Source organism: Tachypleus tridentatus, chromosome 7 (genome assembly GCF_004210375.1).
Source record: "Tachypleus tridentatus isolate NWPU-2018 chromosome 7, ASM421037v1, whole genome shotgun sequence".
NCBI lineage: Eukaryota > Metazoa > Arthropoda > Merostomata > Xiphosura > Limulidae > Tachypleus > Tachypleus tridentatus.
Window position 1 is genome coordinate 20,458,313 of NC_134831.1, and position 15,627 is coordinate 20,473,939.

Genomic DNA, 15,627 nt, shown 5'->3' on the forward strand with positions numbered 1-15,627 from the left:
TAAATAAAATATTTTTTGTCCATCACACTTCATCTCTAATTTTCTCAACCCTAACACTATATGAGCTTGGTTGATTTGACTGACCTTGTAACCACATACAAAAATACAAAATAAATCTAAATTATTGAATCTAATTTTCTATAATGTGTGTAAATTCAACAGAAAACCACATTTGTTTATCTTAGATAGCTTAATAACACAGCATAACAAATACAAAGCAGATAGTGTCCTGTAACTATCGTAATTTAACTAGCTTTTAAACAATGGAATGACAGCCTTAAAATTAATTCCATAAACTTCTTAATATGAATAATATCAGAAAATCATTTGAACTGAAAATAAACATATGATTAACAGTTTGAAAGATAAAACTGAGTTAAAGGATAAGTGTGGTATGCATAAAATTTCATACACTTGTAGTCTAAGGTATATTGTACAGACAAGAGGAACTTAAAATTTAGAATAAAACAACATCCAATTATTGTGGATAAATTAAAAATGGGTGAGATAGCTTTGGCAAAACATGGTGAGTTATGTATGTTACTCTTTGGGATAATATAAAAATACTTAAAAAGGTGATGCAAAACAATGAACATAAGAGAATCTTTAGAAATTGTCAAAAATAAAATGAATATAAATAGAGATATGGGCCCAAGACCCTTGAAAATGCACTATTGTAAAAACATGCTAATTATACACATACACAAGTTTATAAGAAACTCCATGTGTAACTCAAGTTTTATTCACCCGAAGATGGTGAAATTACTTCCACTAAATCATGTACAACTTTCACAATTTTTTAAACTCTCTCAACACAGGCTCAGTAAATATGACCAACCATGTAACCTCTTTGTACTTGTTTAAAGTCTTTATAGATTTAATACTTCTAACTTTCAATGTATTGTGTATATCTTTAAAAATGTGGAAGTGTTTCAATTAACAAAAGTCTTTCACATAAAAATTCATATCTCTTAATGAAGTATTTTTAATAAACTAAAATAAAGATTTGTCAAGAAATATATTAAGCAATTATTTTAAATAATCCAAGTTCAAAGTAACTTTGGTGTTGAGATCAACAATATGTTTTCTTACCTCAGAAATCTCAAATTTCCTTTGTGTATACTCTTAAAACCTCCTAAATACTTTTCAAACATTTTTTTTCAATAAAACTTTATATCACATCTGTTATTTTTCTCTACCAAATTTCAAAACTAGGTCAGTCAATTTGACCAACCTTGTGATCACCAAAACAAAAAAGGAAAAATATCTAAATTCCCCTTTTTCTTTCTAGAATGACTTCAAATTATAACACAAAAATATGTTGTTTTCTCCTAAGTAGCTTTAAACACATTATAATATACATCTATTTATAATTAAGTTATTTTTACTGCCTTTTGATAACTCTTTGGACCATGTTTAACTTCTGTCTGAGCAATTATAAGCTGTAAATCACTTGGTACATGTGTAGCTCACATTATGCTATTGAATTAAATTACCCATGAGTTGCTATGAGCTGCTTGCATAAGTGCCTCAGAAATATTTTTATCATATTATTATTATTTATTTCACCTAATTTAATCTTAACTAGCCTACAGATCCTTATTTTTACATTTTAGTTACTTTTATAATAATAAATAAATAAACATGAAAAACAAGAAATAAATTACTTACCAAAACTTTTCTTGCTCTCAAATTTTTTTTATACTAATGGTAGTAATGTACTAAATAATTTTAATTTAATTAAACAATGTACCAAAGAAGACTAATAATATGCAAAAAACAGATTTTTTTGGCTTTCTAACTATATGCCATAAGGGCTGTTTTAAATTATTTGAAGCTAACCATTGCAATTCCTATGAGAATGACACTTCTATTCTGAGAGAAACTGATATTTATCTGTTCAGGACATAATGTAATATAATACAGCATTTGATAGATAAAATCCTTTACTTTCTATAGGTTAGAAATAATATATAAATAAACATAAGACAAAACTATTAACAAATTTTGAAAGAAAGGATGCAACAGGATGGAACTGATTTTCTATTCAATAGTTCTGTAACCAAACAAAATTTTAAGCTATAAAAATTATGGTTTGTCTTAGCAATGATTTTGTATTGGGTAACTTACATTTAATTTTGTATGTTTTGAAGGGGCAGTAAATAAAATATAGAAAATGCCTGGAGAAAATGTCACACTAGAGGAAATTCAGGATTTGTTTTAAATACTGCCGTGTAGAATTGAGAACTTAAACATACATACTATTAAAAATGGATTATTAGTTAATATTGTATACCATAATAATTGATATAACTTAAAAATTACTTCAATAAAATTGTGAATATAAGATACTAAACTGTGTCATGTGCAGTAAAGGACACCTTGAGCAAGAAAGTTGAGTTGTATTATTTAAAAACTTTACAAATAAATTATTGTGTAAGTAAAAAAATATTGGTCTTATTTTATTAATTGTATTCACATATTATTGTTGTTGTAATGAGCTGCAAGTTTCTTTTTATTTGGGTATCTTTATAAAACTGTAAGTTAAGCATATACACATACACACATACAGCAAATATCAGATTACTATTTATTTCTCAAACCCATAATGTAAAGATAAAACTAAGATGGCAAATACAAATCAAAAGGTCATTAGTATTCCTCGTCTTCTGAATAAATTATCAAAATTAATAACAAAAGGGAGTTCTACTTATTTCAAAATTCCAAAGTGACAAAAGGATAAGTATATTCTAAAATACCTTATTTCCATTAATTTAATTGCATGCATTAAATCAAACTTAATACCTTAAAAAAAAGTAAAAAAAACTGTATACCTAAAATGAAAACTTCTGTCTTCATATGGATGTTCCTCTCTTGGAAGACCATCTTCTCGATAAATTTGGTTTGTGGACTGTCCGACACCAGACAGATGGCATACTGGCAAATCATCTGTCCAGCTCCTAGATGACTGAAAACAAACAGTATGAATGGTATGTTATGAAAAAATCATATAGTAATAACTCTAATCCAAACTGTATTAGAGTACATTACTTCTGTTTGTGTTAAAAAAAATGTACAGTAGTTCAAGCTTCAAAATTATTACACATTCACATGAATATAAGATATAACAATAGCAAAAATTCCCTAAGTCCTTCATTTCTATCTGATTTTTTTTAACAAGTTATATTCCACAACAATTAATCATAGTTAGATTTCAATTCAGATTACATTATTCTTCTTATAGCTATGTGCACACATAATATATTTTTAAGCTACCTTTAACCTAACAAAACTTTGTAGGGTGGACAGCAACTGCCTATTGTGGAGACACAAATGTAGAGGACGATGTTTTGAAAGTCTTCTGCCTTTCGTCTTCAGGTTACTAAACTAAACTAACGTGGCAGGGGTTCAGTTTAGAGAGAGAGAAATCAGAAGAGTTCTCTCTCCAACTGGGGTGTTCAGGAACTTTGTAGTTCCTCTTAGGTCCCCTTCGTGGATTGTTATTAAGATTAAGTGGTGGTTTTTTTTTTTTATTATTATTTTAATAAATTAATTATCGTTATTATTCTTGACTTTTTGGGTGAAGAATGTCTCACTAAATGTTCTTTTGGGTGGAGGCAAAGGCAGCAGTGGAAAGAAAGGCCGGGACCTGTCCCGAAATGAAAAAGTTGGGGAGATGTGAACATGAATGTAATTCATTCAAATTCAGATCAAACCAAACAGCCCGATTCTGGGTCTGGCAAAAAGGTTGCCTAGGCTGGGATCTAGAAATCAATGCCTGAAGAATTTGATGTGGGGAAATGGGAGTGCCCGAGAAAACCCACTTTCACCACGACAGGCGCCTAAAGTTTTGCCTGTCGTGTGCCCTGTATCTGAAAAAAAGGAATTCATGTTAATAACATAGATTTTATTTATTTAGATTCTTTGTTGAGTGGATTGTGATTCTTGAAATATGTTGTAAGGTGATATGTATTTCGTTGGTGCACTTGATAATTTGTGTAGTGATGCCGTTAGTTTGTTTCTATTTTCTGCTTTTAGATAATATTTGAGAGAAAGTTCTGTTATTCTGTCTCTTATAGTTGGTAAATTACTAATTTGGTGTAGATAATTTGTTGGCGTAAAGATGGTAAACTGAATGCGGATTTTAATATTTTGTTTTGTTGCACTTGGATTTTTTGGAGTGTGTTGTTTGACATATTGTATGTTACTTGACATCCGTACTCTATTAGTGGACGGATGTAAGCCTTGTATATTTGTATAATGGTGTTCAGTGCGCATTTCGATTGTTTACCAGTTATAGTCTTTAGATATGAAATTCTTTTCTGATTGATGAGTGTATATTGTTTATGTGTTTTTCCATGTTAGTTTTGTGTCGAAAGTGACGCCAGTTTTTTTGCTCATGTTAATGGTTGTGTTTCCAAGTGATAGTTTTATTTTTTCTAGATTTTTTCTTTGCTTCTTTAGTTTTCTATAGAAGGTGATTGCTTGTGTTTTTGTCGGATTTAACACGACTCTCCACTTGTTGCTTCATGTTAAGACGTTGTTTAGTGATTCTTGTACGCGAGACATGGCCATTACTGGGTTTCTGGAGGTGCTCCAGATTGCGATGGCGCCTGCGTATTGTGAATTGTGTGTGTATGTTAGATTTGGAAAAGGTATGTCACTGACGAAAATTATGTATAGAAGTGGAGAGAGGACTGATCCTTGGGGCACTCCTGCCGTTATATTAAATAATTTGGATATGGTTTTATTGACTTTTACTTGTGCTGTTCTATTGGTTAAAAAATTTGAAATCCATTTGACTATCGTAGGATTTATTTGTAGGTCATTTAGTTTGTATCTGATGGCGTTGTGCCAAACGCTGTCGAATGCTTTTGACATCTAGGAATACCCGATGGTTACTTGATTGTTGTTGTAAGCTTTGTAGATTGATTCGGTGAGTCGTGTGAGGTGATCTGTTGTTTGTCTATTTTTCTGGAGGCATTTTGAGATTCTGGAAGGATGTTGTTTGATTCGCAAAAATGGAGGAGACGGTTGGAGATAATTCTCTCCATCAGTTTGCCAAGGCAGCTTAACAGACTGATGGGGCGGAAATTATCTGGATTTGTTCTGTTAGTTTGTTTCTTGGGGATCGTTGTTATGATGGCTTTTTTCCACGTGTCAGGGTAATACCGGTTGCTAGTGAAATGTTCATGATGTTTGTGAGGTGTTGTAGTAGGAGAGTGGAACTTTTTTTGAGAATAATATTTGGTATTTGGTCATGTCCGGGAAGTGTTCTTCAAGTTTTGATATTAATCTTTAGTTCGATATGGTTATTTTTCTATTGATTGAATTTGAGTATGCTTCTAGTGTCTCTCCGGAAATCCTGGTGAGAATGAAGCTTGGTTTGTATTTATGTAGTTGTTGACATGGTGTTGGTGTTGTGTGTCGAAATCTACTGAATTTAAATCGCTAAAAGCGGATTTGTAATAGTCAGCTAATAAGTCAGCTTTCTCTTTGTCCGTCCTTGCGATTTTATTGTTGTGTGTGATGTGTTGTAGCATGTGATTTGTGTTTTTGTCTGAAGCAATACTCTTGAATTTTTTTCCAGAATTCTTTTGGATTGTTCTTGGTTTTTTCTAAGTTTTTGCAGAAGTTATGCCAATTGTTTTCTCTGACTTTTTTAATTTCTTGTTTAATTTTTGTATTAGTTCTATTGATTTCTGTTTTAATGTGTGGATCGCGTGTGATATAGTGTGTTCGTCTTAATTGTCTGCGTTTGATTATTAGTGCGTGAATTTCTGGTGTTAGAGTCCATTGAATAAGTGATTGTTTTCTTTTTGATTTAGGAATTGTGTTTTTTATGGCTTTCTTTATGGCTTCTGTAATTTGATCAACATAGTTGTCTAGTTCTGCTTTGTTATTTACATGTTCGATTGGATGGGGTAGGTATGAGTCCAGAGAGGCATTAAAAGTGAGCCAGTCTGTTTCAGTGTAGGTGTATGCGGAAGGTGTCACGTACGCCACAGCAGGGTGGTGCGGGTGAATCATACATGACATGGGGAATTGGTCACTGGTGATTTCATCATGCACTTTAAAGTTAGATATTCTGTTAACCATGTCTTCAGGTTAGTGTGCGTGTTGGTCTTTTATAGTGTCCTGGTGGATTGTGGAGCTTGTGTTATGATTGGTTGGATTATCACTGTTTCTGATTGGAGGAGAGATTTCCTGTGGATTCAACCAATGGCAGCCACAGGTTACTCACCTCTAACCTAGAATCTCTGTTTAGTGAAGGTTTAATAGTGTTAATATAAAATGATTGTTTGATTTTTTTTTGTGTTCCAGAATTTGTCTTTGTTGATGATTCTAGTTTTATTCCAGTTTATTCTGTGTCCAGTTGATGTGGCATGCTCTGCAAAGGCTGAATTTTGTGTTTTCATGAGTCTTGTACTTTCTTTACGTTCTTTTATTTTTCTTGCGAGTTTTCTTGCTGTTTCTCCAATGTATGTATCATTGCAGGAACATGGAATAAACTGGGAGAAAATTAATCATTGACACAGACAAATTCTGGAAGACAAGAAAAATAAAAGAATAAATTTATATTAACACTATTAAACCTTCATTAAACAGAGATTCTGGATTAGAGGTGAGTAACCTGTGGCTGCCATTGTTTGAATCTACAGGAAATCTCTCCTCCAATCAGAAACAGTGATAATCCAACCAATTATAACACGAGCTCCACAATCCACCAGGACACTATAAAAAACCAACACGCACACTAACCTGAAGACAAAAGGCAGAAGACTTTCAAAATGTCACCCTCTACACTTGCGTCTCCACAACAGGCAGTCACCATCCATTCTACAAACTTTCATCATGAATACTCTGCCTAAACAATCTATAAAAGATGAAAGGTATTCTTTGAATTAAAGACTCAGTAGAATCTACCTACCTCATTACCATGAAGGTATCCACAAGAGTAATTAAACTGCGACATTTTGATAATGTTTGCATATCTTTAGAAAATTTTGCAGATTATTACTAAACATTACATGGTTTGGAGGAATTTTTTTTCTAGAACCACTACTGAATATAACTCACAAATACAAATGTTTAATCTCAATAGCTTAAATGTAATAATATTATACCTTTATATATTAACATATTTTTATTATATTGACCTTTCAGCCATTACTGGCTGAGACAAGCATTACAATGACATGGTGAACATGCTCTTATGTTACTGTGTCCAAGAATATAAAGCTGAACTTTAGTCTTTACAGAGTAACCTGTCCTGGCTGTGTTTTAGTGGACTAGTATTTTGTAAAATACAATCACATATCAGTTATAATACTATACACATGCATATATATCATTACTATTTAGAAATAAAATTTTAAACTTATTTTTCTTAAAACATAAAACATTAAATAAATAATTAAACAAACATTGCTTCTAGTTACAACCTTTGTACTTGGTCACTATTTGCTGTAGGTTGCTAAGCCTTAAACAAAATTTGCATGTGGACAATGTGAAATACCTTATTTTAGGTTTTATATAAACATTTGAATTACTAAAAAATAGTACATTACTCTATCAATACCACAGAAATCTATTATAATTTATCAAGTTTTATAATAAAACTATACGAGTCACAGAAAAAATTGAATATGCTAAAGACTCAAAAGGTTTGTCTCAAAGAAACAATGCTATTATATTTGAAAATGGATAAGAAAACCATTTGTGGGAAGTTCTAAACTTTTAATTGGTTATTCACATGCCACATATAGAATTAAGTACATATAAGTGACCATTTTCAAAAAAATGAGTTTGATTCAGTAAAGTAGTGATAGCTTAGTAAATAGAAAGAACATCAAATAAGAATCACTTGTCTAGCTTGTCAATATAGGTAATTTCAGTTACTAACTCGTATTAAGTTATAAACTTTGTATTTTGACATGGAAAACATCTAATCTGAACCAGTGCTACATTCAAAATCCCACCTAAAAATTAAATCATTTGTAATATAAAATCTTTAATTATAATCTCTAGTTTGACACCAAACTTAATGGCATAAATTCATAAAATAGCAGTTGAATAAAATTTTGAATGCAAGTGAACAAATGAGATGCCATGGCCTTTGACCAATGACCCATTGCAACAGAATTAAAAATTTCACGTGAATATGATACTTTCCCAATTTAGAGACTCTTGAAGTATATTCCCTAAATCCACAAAAACTTAATATTTTATGCAATCTTTGTTGCATGACTTAAAAGTTAACATTTTAAAAATCAAAGATGTATTGAAAATAATACTTACTTGCCCCCCATGCTTACAGCCATTAATTGACTGCCATAGTTTTCTCCTTTAACTATCAAAGCATTGTTCAAATTTTTGTCTCACTTGCTCCAGTCTTCTGTATCCCATATAAATGCTCTTAACAATTTGTCTCATGACACTTTCCACCTCTGTCAATGTGCTCTCTGCTATAGCACTGTATATAAGTATGTCATTAAGATATTATCATCACGTTTTCAAAATTACTCAATCCTCAGTCTCTAACACTGACTCTTAGTGGGGAGGAAGAGTAAGATCATGTAAACGTATACAAGTATTATTGGAAATACATTTTAAATTTAGGAAAATGTTAGTTTCCCAAACACATTTACTTCCCTTTACACTCAACTAGATTTCCACATTGAGAAGATGGAGGGGTTATTGAGAGTAGTATGTATACAGAAAGGACCTAAAGAGATCATGGGTTTCAAAAGGTGACTGGAACCCAAATGGAATAACTGCACTGTATACACAACAGGTATGACCACCTAGAACTTAATTCATAATTTATCATCTCTACTGGCCAGGCCCCAACCAGACAGCCAAGATTATGTGGCTCAGGGTTGGAATTATGGGGTCATGAGCTCTATATCCTACAATGGTGGCAAATAAATGGCCTTAATACCATCTTGTGAAGCTTTAATTTCTATATCAAGTTCATGATTAGTTCATTTTTACTTTTGTGTATATACATACACATACAGAGATATATACACACACACACACTTTCGAGTAGATCTCAACCTCCAACCACAGAGTGGTGCATTTTAAGTCATCAAAATCATGATTGGAAAGTAACAAAACTGAAGTAAACAAGACTTCTCCTCAACCTGAAGAAGTGTGAAAGGCAAAACATCAGGCTCAAAATGATGGGAACTTTTATGCCTTACTCAACCTAATGAAACAGAACTCATCCAATCTGAAATTACAAACACATCCTCAATCCTCAACCACGTGGACAAGATAAATTCCACTTGCACCTAGAATAATGCAGATGATGTGGAACAAACTGTGCTCAACCAAGGACCGAGGATGGGACACACTGCATTCAGAATTATGTTGAGACAAATGACCATCTACCATGTACTGAATCAATATTGATCAAAAAAGAAGAACCACACTAAACCCATCAAGATAGCTAAGCATTAAATCTAAACTAGTATTGAAAGTAAGCCCTCCATGTAGGCTGGTGCCTATCCCACCAACATCTGGGAAAACATCCAGAGACTTAAAGTAGGGGAGCATGCAACCTTGCTCTCTTCTTCAAGAGTGGAAGATTTCACCTTAACAACCTGGAGGATAAACCTCCATCCACCACCTCAGTGACTAGAAATTGGATTTGGTAAGGACTCCCTAGCCCTTGATATAAAATCTGAGGGTAATGAGCATTGAGGAATCCTGAAGAACAGTGCTTTAGAAACAATGCAATAGATAAGGAATCCTAAAGAGTAACTGAAAATACCATTTCGTATAATCTAATTAAAGTGGTTAAGAAAGCTATAAGTGGTAGACAAAAACCATTAGACACATATACTGTCAGGTAATGTAAATAGTCTGTGATAAAATTATTGCAAGAGGTCCACACAATTTCCTCCAGTGGCAATTCAACTAGGTCTCTAAGGACACAGAAATGTGAAAAACCTAACTGAGCATAATTTATAAAAAATTCCCTGCTTTCAAAAGATAGCCCAGAATAAAAATTATTGGTCGTTTTGTACCCATATCATTAATGTAACTGGGTATAAATTTTGGGAAATTGAATGACCTCAATGAATAAAAGTTATCTAGCATATTTAAACATATTAGTGCAAGCAACAAAATCTTCAAGACCCTCACTGAAAATAAGTTATAATTTCATTAGCCATAGAAGTGAGAAAATACTGATAAGATGAATCAATGAAAAGAATTTATCCCCTTCCATAACTGGCAGTGTCTTAGGTGAGAAGAACCACTCTAAAGATGTATATAGAATGATAAAACCTCTTGTTGATAAAGAGTGCAAACCACCCCAACTGACAATGTCTATAGGACTGTAGTAACAAAATATAAACCTTTAGGTAAAGGTGATACAAAGCATATCAGAATATGGTCACAAATGGATTTTGAGAAAGGGGATGTATGGTAATCTTAATACACTATAGTTAGGTAACTGTAATGACCATTTAGAAGAAAGGATACAAAGCAGCTTAAGAATCTGGAGAGTACCAGACACCCCAAACACATTTTGTCAGAAGTAGCAAACAATTGTCAACAAGACTGCTTTATACAGGGCAACTGTAGAAGATGCAAAAACTTTTGCCAAAGAGTCAGGTAAAAAAAATGGATTAGAGTTAGCACTTCTGATTGAAGTGGGTTCCACTTCCTTTCAATGTATTATTGCTAATGTGTGCCATTACTATTTATAAATGCCCACTTCAAGACTAAGCAAAGACTAAGACATGTATGGTATTATCAGAAATTACACTCCAATGCCATTCAAAAGATTACATAACTTTAATGCCTGAAGCTTGAGCTTCTGGATAGTTAGACGTTCTGTGTCAAATCATGGTTGCCTCCGCAGGAACAGCCAAAGAAGAAGTGGAAGAGGTAGACACTCCTGATGGTACTGCAAAACCCAGGGTGAAGTTGCCAATTCAACAGGACCAACAATGGGCTGGAACAAATTACAGATAGTACTTTGGATAATATGCATTGAATGGAAGGCCTAAAGTTGTAACCCCATTCTAAAATGCATCCCTTCCCAAAGCCCAAAGATAAGGTACTAGACAGAAAATTGCCAGAACTTGAGTTTTCCAATGATTGGCTAACCTGTTAATCATCAGTGTTGCAAAAATGAGAGCTAATCCAACAGAACCTCGCAATGCTGCATTCAGTCTGTTGGGAGAATCTTTCTGGGCTAAAACAACTGATCTGTTACTGCAGTGATCACCCATGGAACATGGCAAGCTAATAGAGTAATATGATAGGTGTGATCCCAAGAAAAGAGGTCCAAGGTTCAAAAACAAGGAGACCTGAAACAAGTGCCTCCTTGATGAAAAGCTCAAACACCACCACAGAATATGGATTTCCCCTTAGTAACCCTAAACCATGAAGCATTGCTTTTTTAAAAGCAAGAGAGACTAAAATATTGTTTAGAGAAGCCTTGTTATCCATAGGTAGATCCTGAAATTCCTAAAAGTTTGTATATGCATTATATCTTTGCAGTAAGACATTTGTCAAGAGACAGAACTCTCTAAAGTCTAAAAGGTAAAGCAGAGGAATATCTTAATAGCATCACACCTTAACAACCACTCAAGATCAAAGAATGATAACAGCACAAAAACTGGGTATTCCAGAGAACTTGCATTTATGATCAGTTGGTTGCATAAAGGCTGTTGGAAGGATCTCTAGTATTCTAATCACAAAAGCATGAGAGATTTAGGTGATGCCCACATACCCAAAACAGAAAAAAAACATTGTACAATTAGAAAAGGAAGGAGGAGTAGGAATTGGGCTTCCTGTTCTATAGCTAAGCCTGACTTAGAAATGTGATGATAAAAAATCCAGTTTGATGATATATTGAATGAGAGCAAGGATAAATGTCTTAGCTCTGAGAACAAAGCCCGCCTTGAATATTTCTGAAAGAAAAAGGAGAGTGTAACATTCAGACAATTGATGAGAAGGGTGCCAGCAATAACCAGAATGGAGGTTATGAGAAAAAAATTCATACAATTTACCAGAACTCATGTGATGCCGATGCCAGTCCGAAGGTAAGTTACTTGAACTGCAAAACCTAAACCTTTTACACAAAAAATACTGATGTTAGCAAGATACCACTTCAATGGCAATATACAGATAGAACCCAAACTACAATTCCAGTAAAGAATGTAAACCCTGATTGTGAAATAACATGTGAAACCTTGGAGAATCTAGGCATTGATATACATACAGTAAAGGCTAATGAAGGCACACCATTCTCCTGTCTTCTTAGGCCCAACAACCAATAGGAATAAAATCTTGAATGAACCAGTGCAACTTTCTCACTATCCCCAGACTAACCAAACTCTTATAGCCCTAGAATTAAGTTACACATCCCAAGGATCTGTAGGACATAAGAGTGGATAATGGTGATGAAGATGTGAGGTGAATGACTAACCCTGACAAAATGACCTATAGTGCCAGATCCATGGTTAAACTTACCACACATCCAGAATTTCTTGAAATCAAGCTCCACACAGACTGTGAAGGAATACAGATTATGCTGATGGTGTTCTAATTGAGAAGCAAAACCCTTGGATATGGACAAAAATCTATTCTGGGTACCAAGGTAAGGAGGGCCTCATATTACAACTTGAGATCCTTGAAAAGACAAAACTGTGGACATCTGTACGAGTCAATGAAAGTTAGGATGCCAGTGACAACAGGAATAAATGTAGAAGCCCACAATCAAACCAATGGGCATGCTATCAATGATTCCAGCTTTTCATCAAGGATGTTGCTAGTTATTTCAGCCAGTAAGTAAGGTGCAGACTCAAAACATCTCATTATCGATGAAACAACTGAACAAATTAAATTAAAAGTAGTTTATCCTGAAATGGCTATCTTTGTATTTCATTCTATTTAAAGACTATGACTGTTACAGTCGTTTGGAACAACATAATATTTAGGGACAACAAGGGAATTGTTAATCCATCTCGGCTATCCTATTCCCTAAGCTAAACTAAAACTATTAAATAAATAAAAAAATATAAAGCCAACTTTTATCAAACTATCTTTTCAACTTGTTAAAATGCCCCCACAATATCTGACTGCAACCCATTCCATAGGCTTACCATTCTATTTGAAAAACAAAATTGCCCTAGTTGAAGATGGATTCTCACTGTTAAGCATAAAAATGTTGATGCATCAACATTATAAATTCCTTTTACAACCTTAAACACTTCAATCAAATACCTTCTAACTCTTTGTAATATCTCTTTGGCACATACATAGAGATATAGCCACTGTGTGTGCAGAAACGAGATATCATCTTGTAAGATATAGTATGGCAAAGAAAGTCAAACTGCAAATTAACTCTTCCACTACAGATTCACTCAAATATACAAAGTCTATGACCTGATATTAAAGTTTACATTTTTCACACTATAACTTCTAATATATTTTGTGTATATTCACAAAATTTTACAAACTTCAGTAGTAATTATTAAGAGTCATTTGCAGACAAAAAATTGTAGCTTTTAATGAAGTATTTTTACTGAAAATTTCTTCCTGAATATAGGGAGTCAAATTGTTGGCTGTTTCAACTGCAAGTGATTTTCATGTTAAGATCAAAATAATTTTTTCACCTCTTAAAGAAAACCTCAGATTTCGTTTGTGTAATCTCTAAAACCTGTTAAACAAATTCCACATTTTTTTATGTTATTTTCTCTACTCTAACACAGTATGATGATGGTCAATTTGACTAGCCTTGTAACTATGAAAAGGAAATTTAAAAGAAAAAATCTGAATTACCTATTTTTTCTGTCTAGAATGACTTTATATTGGAACATGAAATTAAAACTTTTTTTCCTAAACAGTTTAAATGCATAACAGTATACATCTGCTTATACTCCAATATTATTGTTTTATTGATCTTTAAACATAACTAAATGATATTCGTGCCATAAAATTTGTATATAATTTGGTAAATGTGCAATTAGGATGATTCCAGGGAAGCAATGGTTTTCTATCATATGGTGATTTTATCCTATATTACTATAATAGTATACTATGTACACTATTACTACACATCTATCAGTGTCACCAGCATTTACCAATTAGGACAACAATTAAAGTTTGCATTAGCAGTTTCTGAAAATACCATTTCAAGAGGATTTTAACAAGTTTTTAGAAAGTATATCCTGTGGTGTACTATGACTAAATTTTGTCTTGTGAGGTTAGGAGCTCTATGCAATGATTAACACTAACAGGAACAGTTATGATAACAATAGTAACAGTAAATATTGAAATTAAGTTAGACTTGAAAGAAAGATTTTTTTCCCCTTCTTTTCAACCACTGGCAAAGAGTCTTAACTTATAACTTAATATCTAAACTCCAGGGCTTATGTTTATATTTTATGTCAACTATCACTATCATTCCATGTATAAAGAAATAATTTACAAATATGGATACCGGCTGGTAGGGGCGAGTTTTTTGTTGCTTTTTTCTTATTCTTGACAACAGTTATAAACCTACTTAAATAAACAGCGATTCAATGAATACCTAATCACTCACCTCTAACTGTGTCGGATGTGAAGGTACTAAACCTAATGTTAAGCCTAAAGATGCGGGAACATTCGTCAAGCCCACTCCAGGTCGAACGTTCATTTCTGCACGAGTCGGCATTTTTAAATGACCTATTAAACTATCACATATATACTGTATTATAACTTTTGTATTTTCCTTATTCTTAATGCTTAAATAAAAATTAAAATATGCACATGACAAGCTGTTACATTTACAAATTTGATGTTTCTTTGACCACGTTAGTATTACTTTTTCAAATTAACTATTTATAAACTGTATATAATATTTTTAAGTCCACTACGCTGTCTAATGCTACCTAATTAAGATTTCGTTCATTATTAAACCGTAAAGCTATACATCGAATTCTCTCTGCCGTGTCCACCACGGGTATCCAAAACCTGATATTTAGCATTGTAAGTCCTTAGATAGGCTTATATTTGAACACTAGGGGCTAGGGTGGGGATTAAAATATTAACTGGATGTACCGTACATTTTCTACTCTTTTTAATTTAAAGGTCCAGTCAGTTTTTCTTTACCTCTATATTACAAGGTTTAAATTAGTAGCAGACTAACATGCCACGCAACTGAGCAAATTTCCAACTCGCCACCTCCTAGAATTCTAGCAGTGTTTCCACCTCCATATTTAAAGTTTACCTTTTAAAGGTGAATTTTCAACAAACTTAATAGTTCCCTTAGAAACTGTACTTTGGTTAGGTATAATTCCTGTGTGGTTGCCATCTTTTTAAACACTTTAGTTTTTGAGTAAAAAATGAAACAAAATATGAAGGTCCTCGAACTCCAGTTCCTCTCGGTCGTTCAGCTGTTTCCGTGACGTTTCACAACTATGACGTAATACTTGCCAAACACGCTTCGTTGCGCGCCGACCATTTTGTTTCTTTCAGTGCTGGTGTCGTAATCTGAGGGTCGCGGGTTCGCATTCCCGTCGCGCCAAACATGCTCGCCCTTTCACTCGAGGGGGCGATATAATGTAACGGTCAATCCCATTATTCGTTGGTAAAAGAGTTGCCCAAGAGTTGGCGGTG

At 33.3% G+C, this 15,627-nt stretch overlaps 1 protein-coding gene across 3 annotated transcripts in view; it reads right to left on the reverse strand.

Annotated features, from left to right (window-relative positions):
• Positions 1 to 15,192, reverse strand: part of LOC143255255 (TGF-beta-activated kinase 1 and MAP3K7-binding protein 1-like) — an 81,560-nt gene extending 66,368 nt beyond the window's left edge. For 2 of the 3 annotated variants that reach the window (XM_076510645.1, XM_076510644.1), the window contains exons 1-2: positions 14,573 to 15,192; positions 2,835 to 2,968 (exon numbers count right to left, since the gene is read on the reverse strand). In XM_076510645.1, the coding sequence (XP_076366760.1) occupies positions 2,835 to 2,968; positions 14,573 to 14,683 (245 nt within the window). In that variant the 5' untranslated portion in view covers positions 14,684 to 15,192. Of the gene's footprint in view, positions 1 to 2,834; positions 2,969 to 6,931; positions 7,058 to 14,572 lie in introns of those variants that run through there. The other variant, XM_076510646.1, reaches the window with a different exon arrangement.
• Between the last annotated feature and the right edge of the window lie 435 nt (positions 15,193 to 15,627).